Here is a 16,244-nt window from a genome sequence, read left to right as displayed (position 1 = left end):
CGGATGTCATCACTTCAAGTTCAGGAAGCTATTCTCCAGAACGAGAACTCTTCGTTGTCATTACTAGACAAAAAGATGAAGAAGAAGAGCAACAGGATAGAAACCTGCGGCATGAGCATCACCCAGATGATGTCTCGCAGGATGAGCTCACCGCCAACGTTGTTGGAGAAGAGATCGAAGCTCAAAGAACTCGACGACGAGCAAGAAACGTCGCAAGAGCGGAGCGACGCCACTGCCTTGGAGCAAACTTACCAATCCAGAACCTGGATAACGCCTTTGAAGCAGTTCAAACACGTCATCATCATACTCCTCTAGCTACCATCACGTATATTGATCTCATCACCCATGCAATGCCTCAGAACAAGTACATAAGACAGTTGGCTCAACTGGCGGAACTCACTTACGAACAACTCGATCAGCAGAATTCGATACAGTCAGTCCAACGTTCCCCATCCTATTATAGTCAACATGGCAGCAGCCATAAAGGCCCTCTTTCCAGATCAAGCCAACTTGGAGGCGCCATTGTAACGACCGACCCCTAACCTTTCCCAGTTAGGTTTGATCTCAGCCCTTAACCTCAGTCGGTTGTTCTGTTGACCGCACCTAAGTGCTCAGTCTTCCACCAGTCCCGACCCCTGAGATCCGACCCCTACCGCTTCGTTCCTTTCCCGACCCTGGCGAGTTCAGACCTCCGTCAGATCCTGCTGACCTTCCTCACCCGTCCGATCTTTCCCCCGGTGGACCCGTGAGATCCTTTTCCAGATCCCCCGCGTCAGCCGCACTCGAGTTGCATGGCCGCCTCAGAGTTTTCCTGCCGCGTGGCTCGTCTTCTCCGACGCCATCGCCCAGTTTTGTCTCTGGCGAGGAACAGAGTTGGGTCCCGCGCCCTTTTCCCCAATGGCAGCGGAAGCCCTCTGCACCCCTTTCTGCAGACCCTCGTCTCCCGCGCCCATCATCGCGATACCAGATCCCGGCCCCGGAGACCGATGTCGCCCGTCTTTTCCGTCCCTTCCAGCAACAGTTGCGCCGCCCGGTCGTCGCTACACGACGATTCCCCCACCGCCAACCCCGACCGCGGCCACGACAGTTCCTTTCCCCGCTCTGTCAGAAGCCGCCCGACAATCTGTTGTTCTGCGCTCTCCCCCACGCCGCGTCCGCTTGTTCTTCCACCTGTGCGCCCTCGATCCTAGCGCCGTTTAACCGGTCTTTTCTATCACCTCTTCCGCACGATGACGCCCGCTCTCCGCCAAATCCCAACCACCGGTCTACCCGCGCCTACGCCGCCCTGACGGAGTAGCGCAATGATCGCTGGCGTCACCCCCGGAGTTCTGCAACACCGCCCGGTTTGCTCAATCACCGCCACGGCAGAGCACTCCATTGCTTCTCCCCGGCCTTCGCGCCGCTCCCCTTCTCTCTCTCCGCGACGTTTCCGTTCCTCTGCTCCAGCAGCTATAAAAGGAATGCCCCCGTCGTCGGAGTTCCCTCCGCTCTTGTTGCCCTTAGCTTTCTAGCTCCCTGCTCAAGCTTCTAGAGCCCTCACCCAGTTCTTAAAAAGTTCTTCTCCCAGTTCTTTCTCAGTTCCACCAAGTCACCAGCAGCGTGCTCCTTTGTGCTGCGTAGAGCTCTCTTGTGATCCACAAGAAGCAGCGCCGCCGCCGGATCATCGCAGGTCTTAGTCCCTGCTCGAAGCTTTAGTTCCGCGCCCAAGTCTGCCTCTTCCCGACCCCAAGCTTTCCTTTCAGGAAGAAGGTGAGCGCCGACCCTAAGTCCGCCTCGCCCGACCCCTCCTATCCGCCCGACCCCAGTTCCGTCTCGTCCGACCCTGTCTGTTCGCCGACCCTTGTCCGCCTCGCCCGAGGGCCTGGCTGTGATCTTTTCCTCAACTCGAGGGTGTATGTGTAAAACGTGGGAACCCTTCAGCGCCTGCGTCTGAGGATCCCAGTTATCACATCCTCTAGTTCAAGGATCAGACCACTAGTTCCCTTCCTACCCTTACCTGTTGATCATCATCAGCTCTCTCAAACAGCCTCAACTCCTGCTCTTTGTCGCAAGTTTCTGGGCTCAGGAGAGCCAGTGTTGCTGTCAAACCAAACGTTTAAGCTAACCCTTGCATTGCATTCGTGTAGAGCTGCATCTCGCTGACGGCTTCTACGAGCTGCACCCGGCGCCCGAAGAAGAAGCTGTAGCCGAGCTCCTGCCCGCGGAAGTCGAAGCCGCCCCCGAAGTCGAGCAGTTCCAGCCCTCTTTGTTTGCAGGCAAGCCCCGGTTGCATGAAAATCCTACGTGTTTTTGCCAAACTTGCACATGCCTTCCGAATAGCATGTTTGTGCATTTACGTTTAGGAGTTGTTTGAAACCCTAGATGCATGACTCAGTGACCCATGATATGAGCACTAGCTGTTGGACCGAGTAGCTGCATTGCTTAAATAGGAGACGGTAAAAGCCGAGTGATCTCCTGTCACTCGCGAGTTGTAGGAGTTGCATGTTTACTCTCCTGTTACAACTATAAGGACGATGGACGGGGCAGGGTTTTGGGTAACACTTTGGTGGTCGGATGGTTGCCCCGTCTGTCTATGAAAAACTTGCTAAGGCCCGACAGTGGTGGTGTTCGTGATCAAGTGTTTGAAAGTACTAGCCTCATACTTAGTATGGGATGAGGAAGCCTAGTACCTGATTGAACCTAGACGTGAGCGGTCGCCCCATTGTTCTTGGAACGGAGTTTCCCCTGCTGGTTGTCGCACGTGGTGGCAAAGCGTGGTCACAGGACGGCAGAAGCCGGGTCTGTGAACCTTGCACCAAAGGAAATGGGCCCGACACGGGTTAGGGGATTGATGGGGAAGGCCGACACAAGAAGCGACCTCCGGGTGCGCGGATGTCGTGGGGCTAGGTTCACCATGCATGGTTAAAGAACTCGGATCGATTCGTCTGCCTCTCACAGTTTGAGATTACTTGATCGCTATGTCACCCTGAGTAAATGAGGAATCTGATGATGGCAATGTTGTTGTTGTTATACACACTTGATTGGCTCGATGTTTGCTTAGAATAGGTTGCACAACCTAGAATGGTAAGTAAATCTATAACCGGAGCTAAAACTTGAAAATAGGTTACTTAGTGCTTTTGGCAAAACAAACCCCTCAGCCAAGAAGCCTTGCATGTCTAGTTAGAAGAGTAGTTGGCTCCTCTCCGGTTAAGTCTTGTTGAGCTTAGTAGCTCAGCCTTGTTGTGGCTCCTGTTTTTCAGGTGAAGTTGCAGTTCCCGACCCCTCCCTTGTTGGCGCTTGGCCGCCCCAGCTCCCGCCAGGCTGGACGGTCGAGTGGGATCCTTCCTCGGACGGCGAGGAAAGGAGCCAGTGATGTCCCGGTTGGCCTCACCAGGGATGTCCGATCCTGACGAAGTCTTCCGCTAGTGTTTCTCTGTTGTTTCTTGAAAACTTGTAAAACTCTAATGTTGGATTTTATGGTGGAACCAAAATGAGTAAAACTTGTTAAGAATCCGTGGACTCGTTGTATTCTCTGTAACCGCTCACCTTCGTGTGGGTTTGCTGAACTCGATCCTGTTTAAGTGGTTAAATCGGACGAAATCCGACGGCACTTCGTATTAACTCGGTTTAGACAGGAGTGTCGCATGTTAGGCGGCTTAACCCTGCTTAATCAAGCTAATCCGAGGTGGTTCCGCCACAGCCATACCAAGCCAACCTGGAGCAGAGGGTAGTCGGGCAGGACCCTCGGGAGGCCATGGTCACTGTGGGGCTAACCTAGAACCCGAACGCCCAGCAAAAGACCTCTGTAACAAGATCAATGCCAGCCGTGACACCCATACCATCATTGACGGATGACGTCGTGAGTGCGAGCAAGAAGTCGAACACGCGGGAGATGATTCTGACAGGTTTCCTGCCTTCTCAAGACGTGTAAGGAGGACAATTGTACCCAAAAAATTCAAACCTCCGGGTATCACCAAGTACGATGGCAAGCAGAACCCAATCCAATGGCTACGGTGCTACTCATTGTCAGTACAAGCAGCTAGGGGGAACGACGACGCCAAAGTCATCTATTTCCCCATTTGCATGGAGGCAACGCCACTCATATGGCTCGAATCATTGGATAAGAACTCCATCGACTCATGGAAAGACCTTCAGATAGCATTCACCAACAACTACGTAGGGGTAATGCAGCGTCCTGGTAATATGATCGACTTATCTCAAGTTAAACAACAAGAAGGCGAGACCCTACGGATCTACTTACATCGCTTTTCTTCGACAAGAATGCCACAATCATGGACATCACGGAGCGCGACATTGTAGACTGCTTCCAGAATAGCCTCCACGACCGCCAGAACAATGGCCAACGCAACGATAAGAACCGCAACGATTGCCCCAGCAATGACAACCAAAATAAATACTCAGGAAGTCACAACCACAAGCGAAAATCAGACAATACAGTCGCAGCAATGTCACAGTCGTCCAAGAAAGGTGGCGGCAAGAATCAAGATAGGCCCTCATTCAACGAGCTCTTGAAGAAACAGAGCCCGTGGCACTCATACCACAAGCACTCTACGATAGATTGTTTTATCTTATGCAGAGTCATGAAGGACCCCCCAGAGCCATCTCGGCGAGCCCCACTAACCAAAACACTATCTCAGGCACCCCCTCGGTAGGTTGTCGGGTTAAAACACCGACAAGGCGTCACTGCCGCGGCTCTATGGCATCGCTGGCACACCTTGCATAGGCCACCCTGGCCGCGACACCACGCCGCCACCATTGAAGACACAGGAGCTGCCGTGTAGAAGCGCCTCGTTGACCGTCGTGAAGCACTGGCCCAGATCTAGCCGGTCGCCGCCGTCCAGCCACCCACAACCGGCACATCTCGCCTCCGACCTGCTCCCAGCGCGCCGCGCCCCCGGGGGCCTAGCCGACGCCCTTGCAGCCTCGGACTGCGGCCGTTCCTGGCACGCCGCACCGTTGCCGCCTCCACTTCCGCACATGCGCAGCCACCGGATCCGTGGCCCCCTGCCCTCGCCACCGCAGAAGGCCGCCCACGCCGGCAAGCTCCCTTAGGGGGTCGGAACGGCCGCGCCCACCGCGAGCCACCCAAGACGCGCGTAGCACCGCCGCGCCTCCGCGCTGCCACTTCCGTGCCACACGCCAACCCCCTCCCGCCTCTACCGCATGCACCCGCTGGCATCTTCTAACTAGCACCGCGTCCCAAATCCGCCCGGGTCACATCCCGAGCTAGCAAATAAGCCCTGCCGCCACCCTCATAGCCCACCCACGGGCTTCTGTTAACGAACTCAGGCGGCGACGAGGTGGAGGATTGGAGGTTGGGGTGGTTGCAGCAAGGGATCGGGTTTGCCGCTCGAGCCATCCTAAGAGCGACACGGGGGCCCTCCAGATCAAGGAAGCTGGTATGAAACAGCAACCACTTTCAATTCATCACTGATACCCAAAACAAAAGGAGTGAGGAGAAGTCATCCCTTATTACATGCAGAACTGTAAACAGTGATCAGAATAGCTAAGGGGGTGTTTGGTTCCATGGACTAAAGTTTAGTCCGTGTTACATCGAATGTTTAGATATTAATTAGGAGGACCAAATATGAGCTAATTATAAAACCAGTTGCACAGATGGAGGCTAATTCGCGAGATGGATCTATTAAGCCTAATTAATCCATGCGAATTAGCCTCCATCTGTGCAATTGGTTTTGTAATTAGTCTATGTTTAATAGTGCTAATTAGTATCTAAATATTCGGTGTGATAAGAACTAAACTTTAGTCCGTGGAACCAAACATCCAGGAAGCACATTCATCCTCACTCACATCTCTCGAGTCCACATCGTCACCAACAATGCATGACATCGCCAACGTCAAGAAATAAGCAACAAGATAAGCTACTCTTGTATGCACGACAGGCATATCCACATGACAGCCGGGCTTTGCCTCACCAGCAATTTTGGCAGGCAGACAATAATCCATCCCATTATTCTTCCCATCTCCACGATGCAATTCCAATGCAAGCTGACAAAATGAAAGCACGTGCATGCTTACATGGAAACTGATCTGCTCGATCTCGCCAACTAGATGATGCGTGTGTGGTGTGGTGTGTGGTGATGAACAAGGATATAAAATATTTAAGAAGCCTGGATTTATAAATGCACGGGTCGCTCATGGAACACATGACAGCGAACGGCTACCTAGAACTTTTTTTTATGTAAAAAACACTAACACGAATGATTAAACTTTGTGAAAGATGCACCTATTATATCTAGCTATTGTTTGTAAAAAAATATTTAGTTCTCAATTAACTAGTACTATAGTAGTAAGAAAAACCATATGGAATACAATGTGGATGTAGCCGGTCTGCCTCTCGTTTTGCGCGTGTATAGGAGACGAGAAGTATACCGGTGTTGCTTCCTGGCTCCTGCAGTGCAGTGCATGGGTGTCTCCGGAGGATGATGGGATGCATCCAAAGCAGGTGGCATATTCCAGCGCCATCTGACCTGTTCGTTAGTCGATCATGGAGTAGATTGTTTCTTGCGTCAAAAACTAGCATAATGATGGGATGGGATCGATGCATGTATGATTCAAATCTCATTGAGTATTAGGGATACTTTCTTAATTAAACTGTTTTCTGCTAATGACCGAGTCATGTGTGTATGTGTTTATATAATTAAGCTGCTTTCTGCTTTCTCATTGCCAATTTGCAATAGGGAGGGAAAAAACTATTCCAGCAGCAGAGACTCGTGCAGCATCAGGCTATCTCCGTCCTTAAAGTCTTCTTTGAGACTCTTGTGTTCTAGACAAAGAAATGTCTCTCTTTGGGACCTTCTTAGTCGTCTTGCTTCACCATGGATAATCCTTCGTCAAAGCACATGGATATTGCAGTTTTTGGATGGGCCTACAGTCGTAGGCCCAGAAAGCAGGACGGCGGGCCGTCTTCCTTACCTTTCTGCTCCGTTGTCGAAAAGCCACAAAGATACGGCCCATGTTCATCCGCCCGCGGCCCAAACGGCCTGTAGCGTCCTCGCCCGCATCCGACGGTTGGCGCCTTGACACGCGGCATCCATCGGGAGCTCGCTCTAGGGTTTTCGTTCGTCTCGCTCCCACCGCTCATATAACTCCCGGCGCCGCCACTTCCCTCCGCTTCTCTTCCTCTCGCTCGCTCCGTCGCCCGCCGCGCGCCAGACCCTAACAAGGTATCCAGCCGTCCGTCGAGGCCGCCCCCTCTCCTGCTCGGGCGTCGATTCGCAACGTTTCGGCTTTGATACCGTGTTTGTCCTCCATTTCACCGGATCTGACCCTGCTTTCTGTCTTCTTTTTTTGTTCTTCCTGCAGGGAGCTGAGTGACCGGTTGCAGCCATGAGGTACTGCTGATTTCTATTTCTCTTGTCGCATCTCTTGCGTTGTGCATCGATTACTTGCGATAGAAATGCCTCTTTAGTGTCGTTGTCTTGTCGATTGCCATGTTATGGTTTGGTCCTTTAGGAGATTTTGTTTTACCTGAAATGGTCATTTAGGAGATCGCTGGCTTGTTTAGGTAGTTGATTTCTTACTTTGTTTGGTTCAAAATTATGAGATCGGACTAAGGATGAGGTGAAATTTCGGAGCCCCCCGTGTCACGTGCTTTGGTTAGTTTGTGCTTAATTTAGCCGTGACTTTTTCAGTCTGTACGAGTCAGGGATCTTGTGCTTGTGGTGTTTCACGTAATGAAGCCACATGTCAGATAGGATTCATCTAGTTTGCTTGTGTTATGATGGACTATTCTGTCGGTTATGCCTTCTAGAAATCTTCCTAATGAAAGGGATAATTGAAACTATAGAGAATAGTTCAACTTGGAGGTGCTTGAATGCTTTTGATGAAACTGCCTTTCTTACATTTTTTTGTCTCCACGTTAGGAGATCTGTTTAGATGGAATTTTCCTTTACGAGATGGCTTGCTCGTCTTGTTTAGATAGTTGTTTTCCTGCTTGCTTTGATTGGAAGTTATGAGATTGTACTAAGGATAAAATTGAATTTGGAGCATGTTTTGATCCGTACAATGAAGTTACATGTGACTAACTGTCCCTTAGTATGTGCTCTCTGGAGTTTCCTTATTAGAAGGGATTATTGAATGTTGGATCATGCTAGAGAGGGATTGTGGACCATGGCTAGGAAGAATGTCCTCGCATTATAAATTCTGTGCACTTATGTTATTTCAAATCTGCTGCAGTAAGTTGCAATCTGAGGTTCTCAAGGAGGCCATCTCCCAGATCGTTGGGGATTCCAAGGAGAAGAATAGGAAGTTCACCGAGACAGTTGAGCTTCAGATTGGTCTGAAGAACTATGACCCGCAGAAGGACAAGCGTTTCAGTGGCTCCGTTAAGCTGCCCCACATCCCCCGCCCCAAGATGAAGGTGTGCATGCTTGGTGATGCCCAGCACGTTGAGGAGGTAAGATACGGTGAATTTACTTAGTAATCTACTAATTTATGTTGGGCATGCTTATTGTAAACTGAACTGAAAAATGACGCACTTTGAACTGCTTGCTTTCTTTGACTGTGCACTATGGATGGTAGCCAATATCATGTGCTCGCTGTCTTGTATTCCATTGCATTTGAATTGTTATATTTACTTTGTTCCAACTGTATAAAACTTCCTTAGATAAATTATCAGTCCCTATTTTCTCTAAAGCAAATATGCCGTGCTAACCATTTTTACTATGCACAGGCTGAGAAGATTGGACTTGACTACATGGATGTTGAGGCTCTGAAGAAGATGAACAAGAACAAGAAGCTTGTCAAGAAGCTTGCCAAGAAGTACCATGCTTTCTTGGCATCAGAGGCCATCATCAAGCAGATTCCCCGTCTCCTTGGTCCTGGTCTCAACAAGGCAGGCAAGTACCCCATTTTCTGACATGACTGTTTCTTTCATCTAATTTCTATGTTCCTACCAATCTGTTAGATATAATGCTAGTTTCATTTTTCTGTATGTGGATTTGCATGATTTTGCTTTTAACATTCATTCATGATGTGCTTCGAAAGCTGTTGTTCTTTAAAATGCTGTCTTACCTGTATGGCTGCACTGAAATAAAATTAATCAAATCGCTACACACCTGTTGCAAGTCCATGCCATCTCATTATGGTAATATTAACTTTGGTGTTTCGCTTTATAGCAAAATAGTGGAGATCTAAGGAGTATCTTTCATTATAGTATCCCCGTTAACTGTGCTGCGCACCCCTTTTTGTACTTTTTTTTGGCATGTATTATCATCCTTTTACTGATAATGGTATTGTCATCCTGGACTACCTGCTGATTGTGACATGCTTCTTATGTCTGCAGGCAAGTTCCCTACACTGGTTACCCACCAGGAGTCTCTTGAATCCAAGGTGAACGAGACGAAAGCTACAGTTAAGTTCCAGCTGAAGAAGGTTCTTTGCATGGGTGTTGCTGTTGGTAACCTGTCGATGGAGGAGAAGCAGATCCAGCAGAACATCCAGATGAGCGTCAACTTCCTTGTGTCCCTTCTGAAGAAGAATTGGCAGAATGTGAGTGATGATCTGTTTCTAATTATGTTCATAGCCCAACTGTTCGTGTTCTAGATAAAAATTTGGAACGCAAGTGGAAATACCAGATAATAACATGATGCGATCTATGTTTTCCAGGTGAGGTGCCTGTACATCAAGAGCACTATGGGGAAGCCGTACAGGGTGTTCTAAGTCTTGCCGTGATCCTTGTGAAGTTGATAAAAAATACTAGGACGTCGAACTGGGCTTGTCTTAAACTTAGATATGTACCCATCAGTTTTGTGCCTGTCAATGAGAATGTCGAAGTATCTGGTCCAATCTAGTGTTTCCTTTAATAGAACATGTGGAGGAATGCCTTTTGGGATTATGCAGTCGCAGCTTGTGTTATGGTTCTTTTGCCACCCCTTTGTCTCTTATTAGCTGCTCTGCAGTCTTGATATCATTGGCTATTGGCATACCGAGTGCTTTCGTATGCATGGTTTTATCTGAAAACAGGCCATCAGTTCTGAAATTGTCGGAGTTGTGGATTAATTGGCTTCGTTGAATCTGAAGCGTCGTTTGTAGCATCTGTGCCCAAAATTCGAGGTTATGCCGCAGCTTAATCCGTGGTGGCGTTTCAGCTGTCACGTATATGGTTTTGAGTTATCCACAGCAGGAGCCTGAAGCTTCATGGAGACCATTACATTAAAAAGAAATGTGCTCTGGAATGATGATGAGCTTGCTTTTTGCATGATGCATTGGTTAGCATGAAGTGACGCTAGCCACTGGGCTCTGCTCGTGTTGTCGGTGAACGGCCTTAGTGCGGACGGACCAATAGTCGTCCTCGTCTTCACTACGTCTTTGTCCTCCCGGCATCATGCTCGTCGCCGTGAGGATTGCTGGAAGCTGTTGTTCGGACAGTAGACGCATCACGGCGTGCGTCTAGTACAAGAGTGTACACCAAGTACAAGGGGGCAATGAACATCTGTCTCCACTAGAAAAAATAATGGCTAGAAAGTTGCAAATCTACAACAGCCTGATTGGTCTAAAGGAAGAATTGAAACAACCTGATTGCTTGGAGAAGCTAAGGGACGATGAAGGAAACAACCTGATTGCATAATCCCTTACTCACATATAGTTTCGCAATCCACAAGAGATACGAAACAAAGACAAGAAAAAAAAGAGGAGTAATTAAGGAAACAAAATAAAAATCTTAGTGTCCGCAAGATATAAAAAAAAACAAGCCAATGATAGATGTGTGGCAACAATTATTCAGCTATATTATTATGCTTGATGCTTAGGATTACAACCCCCTTAATGGTTTGCTACCTGAGGAGATGGCGCAGGCGGGCATGTAGGGTTGCATGTGGGGCAGGCAGCCTTGCATTCGTCCCATGTTTTGTAACAAAGATGTGGATTCAGGTTTTGACAGCAGTAGCAAGTTTTGAAGAAGCCACAAGAGTTTACTGTGCAAAATTTCAGAGTGAGCTTCCTCCCACTCAATGACATGGAGTTGACTGCAGTAGCATCTCCAGGCCAGTCCATGCACACGAGAAACACGACGAAGAAGACCATCGTGTACCCCAAGCCACCGCAATGGTTGTTCCTCATACCAATCAATCTAGTGATTGTGTTCCAACTTATTTCTTGGTCTTCTGAAGTAGGAGAGCATGTGTAGTGGGTGTGGTTTATATAGAGGTAAAGCCATAGATGGGCATGTCCAGGGTGCCCAACCACAGGATCTCTAAATCTTACTACGTACATTATACTGGTAATAGATTATACATAAGCCAAGTTTGTCCCATATAATTAAGCACTACTCTATATCTTTGAAAGACAATTAATTACTCCCCTCCAAATTATCCTCCTCCCAACTAGCTAGTGGTTTTTTACCCAACTAATCCATTTTTGGTGGGAATTGATATCCCTCCATCCATCATCACTACTATTTTTGTGAAAGTGAACTTTTTCCTTATTACTATGTCTCCTATAATAATCCTCTTGTGCCTCATGATATTACATATTACAATAGTTAGTTTCACGATAAATCTACTAACATCATTTTTATATTATTAGTCTTTATGATTATTTTGCTATTCATAGTCAAAATAGAAAAAAAAAATGACTTTGAAAAAGTCTAAACGTTGCTATATTCTGGGACGGAGGAAGTATACATTTTCCCATGCACAAAGATAGGAAAACATTAATGATCACTAATCATTGCTCACCCAAATGCCAACCTCTTTTAAATAGTTCAAGAGCCAAGTCATAGGTTCTAGTCATCATAAATATGCACCAAACATTTACAAGCGATAAAGCATGTTATTTGCTAGCATTCAACATTGAATATGCATCTAATGATCAGGATGAACTTGCATCATAATAAGTGTAGCGAGAGCCCATGGAGGAACTCAAGCTTGAAAACAGGGGGGGGGGGGGGGGCAGCCCTTCACATGTTCTAATTATGTAAAACAAGTGACTCGGTCGCCGAACCCTCAAACCTCCATTACATGTGGATCCCATCGAATTCCTTTCTTATTGAGTCTAATATGGGTCCGACTTTTTACATGTGAGACCTTTTAAATGATGAAATAATGTTTGAAATCTTAAATTGGAATGCCTATTGCTAGGGGTGGATAACGAGCGAGCTCGGCTCGGCTCGGTGTAGTGAATTATCCCATATAATTAGCTTTGAAAGATAATTGATCCCCTCCAAATTATCCTCCTCCCAACTAAGTAGTGAATTTTGCTTAACTAATCCATTATTTTGTCGGAATTGATCTCCCTCCCTCCCTCCTCACTAATATCCTTGTGAAAGTTAGTTCTTCCTTATTACTATATCTCCTATAGAAATCTTTTGTGTCATTACTGTATCCTCTACTCACACTTATTCATTTCTTCTCAATATAGGGTCCCCATCTTGTTCTACTAATACCCAACGCCAGTCTCCACTTTAGTGTTCAAGAGCCGAGGCCCAAGTTCCATTCATCACAAATGTACCAAGCATTTACAAACGATTAAGCACGTTATTTGCTGGTATCCAGGATTGAGAATAGGAATCTGGTGATCAGGATGAATTTATCACAATGATGTGACATGGTCTTGTTTAAAAGGGCACACTTGGGTAGGTCTAAAGGGGAGAAGCAAAGATTTCACACTTGTGCTTTTTGTTGATGACTCTGCTGGTCCAAGGGATTGGCACGTATGGTCAAACGAATGTGCACATGCATGTGCTGCCACACGAATTTCGGATCCAAGGACGCTGCTGCAGCAGCAGAAATAATCAAAAACATAAATTCCATGAAACTCTCTGATGTCCAAAACAAACGGGATGCACTACCAAGTCAATTTGAAAAATCACAAGTCACAAAAATTTCCATATGCACAAAACTAGGGGAGAACATTTCCACTACAATCATGATGACTAGAAAGTTACAAATATACAGCAGCCTGATGAGTCTAAAGAAAGGAACCAGAGAAGGCTAAGGTACAATAAAGGGGATGACCATCGACAAGAATCCATCGTATGTAAGGGTCGCTGAGCCAGTGTACCGGGTATCCTTCTCCTTGAATTTCTCAGTTAAACCCTGCACATATTGAGAACGTAAAACGATATATCAGCAAATACGACTTGAAATCACTGCTTCACTCCGTAGGCTGTAGCATGCAAGAAAGAAAAATTAACATACCTTCACAATCATGCCACATCTACAAAAGCAGTAAGATATCAAGTCAGGTCACATGCTCAGAGGAGGAAACGGGGATAAGTAATAGAAAGATTCTTTTTCACAACAAATTACTTACTCCACAAAGTTGTCAAAGTCCAGTGCACCATTTCTAGGCACACCATTGTTGTAATTCGCTATAAGAAGCTCGATGACAGAAGGTGGAACCGCATATCCAAGACTGCGAAGAGCTTCTGTCAACTCATGGGAGTCAATTTTTCCACTCCGATCCCTATCGTATCTGTCAAAAATACCCTGGACGGTGGCATGAAAAATAAATTGATAAGAAGATCCACTAGGTTTGGGTCAAAACAGCTAGATGATAGTGCAAAAATAAACAGAGCATGATGCTGATGTTATTTTTCCCTTCTGACTTCTTATTGGAGCTCCAGCTGTTGCATACACAGAAACATGATTGATAATTCAACTGTCCTTTTCTTAATAACAAGCCAGCTCCGATTGATAATTCATAAGATTCTTCTATAATGAAAGACAAGTTGACGGTCTGTGCTACTTTATGCATGTCATTTGCTACAATAAGTGATGTAGATCTAAAAACAATGTAGCATAAAAAATTGGAATACACCACAATGAGACCTCTAGCAGGTGTGCATTGCATTTGTAAATTGAAGTGCAAATTCTGCAATTACTCACCCGCCATTGCCCAAGGCAATTCCAGAGGGATACAAACTGTGCTGGCCCTGCAACATGGAAGCAGCATGAAATCAGTAGCTTGCATATGCCACTTCGACAAGTGAAATTCCGTAGTCGCATTGAAGAAAACAAATTGCAGCAGAGGTCTTCAAGAAAGGGAAGAGATGAATGCTAAGTCTCTAACTGGTGCAGGCACAGAAGGATAGTAATCCAAAAGAACAAATCGCCTAAAAAGGATGGAACAGTAAAGCAAACTACCATGAGCGTGGTATTTTCTTAGCGTCCCTGAGCATCCATATTATCTGAGGAAGCAGCAATACAGGAAGCTATCATTGTACAATTTCAGGTTTGAGCGCATGTACTAGTAAGGTTAATCTTGTACCCAAATTGAAGTTGCCCAGTGAAAGTAACTATTCAAAATCGAACAAAATTGAAGCATTCATGACAGAAATGACACACTTCCGGCCATAATAGGTAGCTAGCACACAGTTCATCAGAAACAGTTGAACACCAAGTAATCATAAGAAACTGTAATGCGGTGGCGCAAGAGGTAAAAAAATGTGTACTGATCACATAGTTGACAGTATTCCAATCTGTATGACGGACTTTGTAGCCAAGGATTTGGCTTCTGTCTATGGTTAATTGGAATGAAAATTTCCAGTTAAAAAGAGTTCCGAAGAAAAAAAAAGGAACCACTTTTATACTATATAACAGGTATCGGTGGCAGTATTGGGAATCAGAATCTTAGTATTTTCGTAATCCTAGCAACTTCATGTAATCAAGAAGTATTGAGGAGTGGAGGAGGAGGATGGCCTTACCCATCCGTGACGGCGACGAGGAGGCCGGGTCGTTGAAGAGGAACATGAGGAGGCGGACGGTGCGGATGCTGAATCGGTGGTAGGCGGAGGACAGCGCCCCCTGCAGCTCGTGCTCGTCGATGGCGCCGCTGCAGTCGCGGTCGGCGGCGCGGAAGGCGCGCTCGACGTCCGGGTGCGTCCCCGGCGGGAAGGCGACGGGGACGGGGCCGTAGCCGAATCCGAATCCCGCCGCCGGCTGAGGGGGGTAGGCGGACGGGTAGCCGCCCTGGCCGTAGCCGTAACCGGAGGAGGAGGAGGGCGGCGCAGAGGTGGTGGGCATGGGAGCGGGCGGGGCGGACGGCGGCGGAGCGTGGCTGTAGCCGTGGCCGTAGCGGTTGTAGTCGGCCATGGGAGGAGGAGGAGGACGAGGTGGATCGGGTGGGGTGGTGTCGTGGTGAGGTGAGCTTGTCGTGGTTTGGGGTGCCGTGAAGGAGAACACTCTGGTGGGTGCTGGAGATGAGGCGGAGTTGGCTATCTGGCTGCTGCTCGACGCGTCATGGATGAAATGGAATGGAAGCGTTGAAGCCGCAAGAGGAGGAAAGGGAACGCGGAAGTCGTGAGCAACCTGGCTAAGGAAAGGAACCAACCAAGCCGCGTACGGGCTACGCGTAGGAAAAGAAACCAACCAGATGAGGCACCAGGTGCGCCGCCGCTGCCGTCAGCTTCCATTTTCCTGAAATGACAGGGTTCCAAGGGCACGGCGTCGGCGTGGCAGACATCCAAGAAACTGCAGGCAATGGTGGAGATTAGAGATTGCTAGCGGGTGATTGGTTCGCTGCATGCGACTTCATGCTGATTGGTTACCTGGACTGGACTAGGTGGTAGGTCTAGCCCGCTGCGTGCAAAAGGGGTCGTGGAGCCTGAGTCCCGGGGTGCGGTCAGAACCTTCGTTTCCTCGAAGCTAGACTCACGCGATGCGATGGCGAGTGCGAGGGCAAGTGCACGGGGGCGAAAGTGGATGCGCATTACAATGATGATCTCTGAGCTTCTTTCAATTATTAATTGCTCATCCGTTTTCATTTTACCTACTACCTACTTACCATTTTTATTGTTAATTTCCTTATGTTTTCTCCACCTGGGAGGCTGCAGGGCAGTCTATGGAAAATGTTCAAGAAAAAGAAGACTCTCCTGGTGGTTTAGATTGTAAAGATGTAATCATATTATTAGATGCAAATTAGTCCAGGCATTAATTATTGTGTTCATGCTTTGCAAATGTATGTAATACTAGTTGCTTGTTGACCTCATGGACAAGCGGCCGGTAACCTCACCACTTCCATGCAAAAGGACAACCATTCAAACTCATCTTTCATCTGCTATTTCAAATCTGTGTGCATGCATGGTTTCACAAGCTGAACGGCTCCGACCAGCCTGGTCCCTTGTGCGAGCCCAGGGAAGGCAACCAATCAAACCCTAGTGTATCGGATCTGCTCCCGCCCGTCCGATCTCATCTCCGCGGCGCGGATCGCACGAGGGATCGAGTGGACCACCCACTCGGCCACTCCAGTGCTCCAGCTCACTTCACTCCAGCTAGGCAGCGGCT

The 16,244-nt window shown here is 47.7% G+C and overlaps 2 protein-coding genes across 2 annotated transcripts; one reads left to right on the top strand and one right to left on the bottom strand.

Moving 5' to 3' along the window:
• The first annotated feature begins 7,054 nt into the window (after positions 1–7,054).
• On the top strand, positions 7,055–9,890 carry LOC117861294 (large ribosomal subunit protein uL1). Its single transcript, XM_034744826.2, has 6 exons — positions 7,055–7,184; positions 7,324–7,352; positions 8,197–8,416; positions 8,693–8,858; positions 9,305–9,510; positions 9,628–9,890. The coding sequence occupies exons 2-6, from the start codon at positions 7,348–7,350 to the stop codon at positions 9,679–9,681; spliced, it is 651 nt and encodes a 216-aa protein (XP_034600717.1). The 5' UTR covers positions 7,055–7,184; positions 7,324–7,347; the 3' UTR covers positions 9,682–9,890.
• A 2,858-nt stretch (positions 9,891–12,748) lies between these two features.
• LOC117860003 (probable calcium-binding protein CML48) lies at positions 12,749–15,268 on the bottom strand. The gene is made up of 5 exons (XM_034743210.2): positions 14,666–15,268; positions 13,848–13,894; positions 13,273–13,448; positions 13,158–13,176; positions 12,749–13,055 (listed from the first exon to the last, which is right to left on the bottom strand). The coding sequence occupies exons 1-5, from the start codon at positions 15,051–15,053 to the stop codon at positions 12,951–12,953; spliced, it is 735 nt and encodes a 244-aa protein (XP_034599101.1). The 5' UTR covers positions 15,054–15,268; the 3' UTR covers positions 12,749–12,950.
• Between the last annotated feature and the right edge of the window lie 976 nt (positions 15,269–16,244).

This window comes from Setaria viridis, chromosome 6 (assembly GCF_005286985.2).
Source record: "Setaria viridis chromosome 6, Setaria_viridis_v4.0, whole genome shotgun sequence".
Classification (NCBI taxonomy): domain Eukaryota; kingdom Viridiplantae; phylum Streptophyta; class Magnoliopsida; order Poales; family Poaceae; genus Setaria; species Setaria viridis.
The sequence above is the reverse complement of the archived record's forward strand: the minus strand, read 5'-3'. Positions and strand labels throughout refer to the sequence as shown.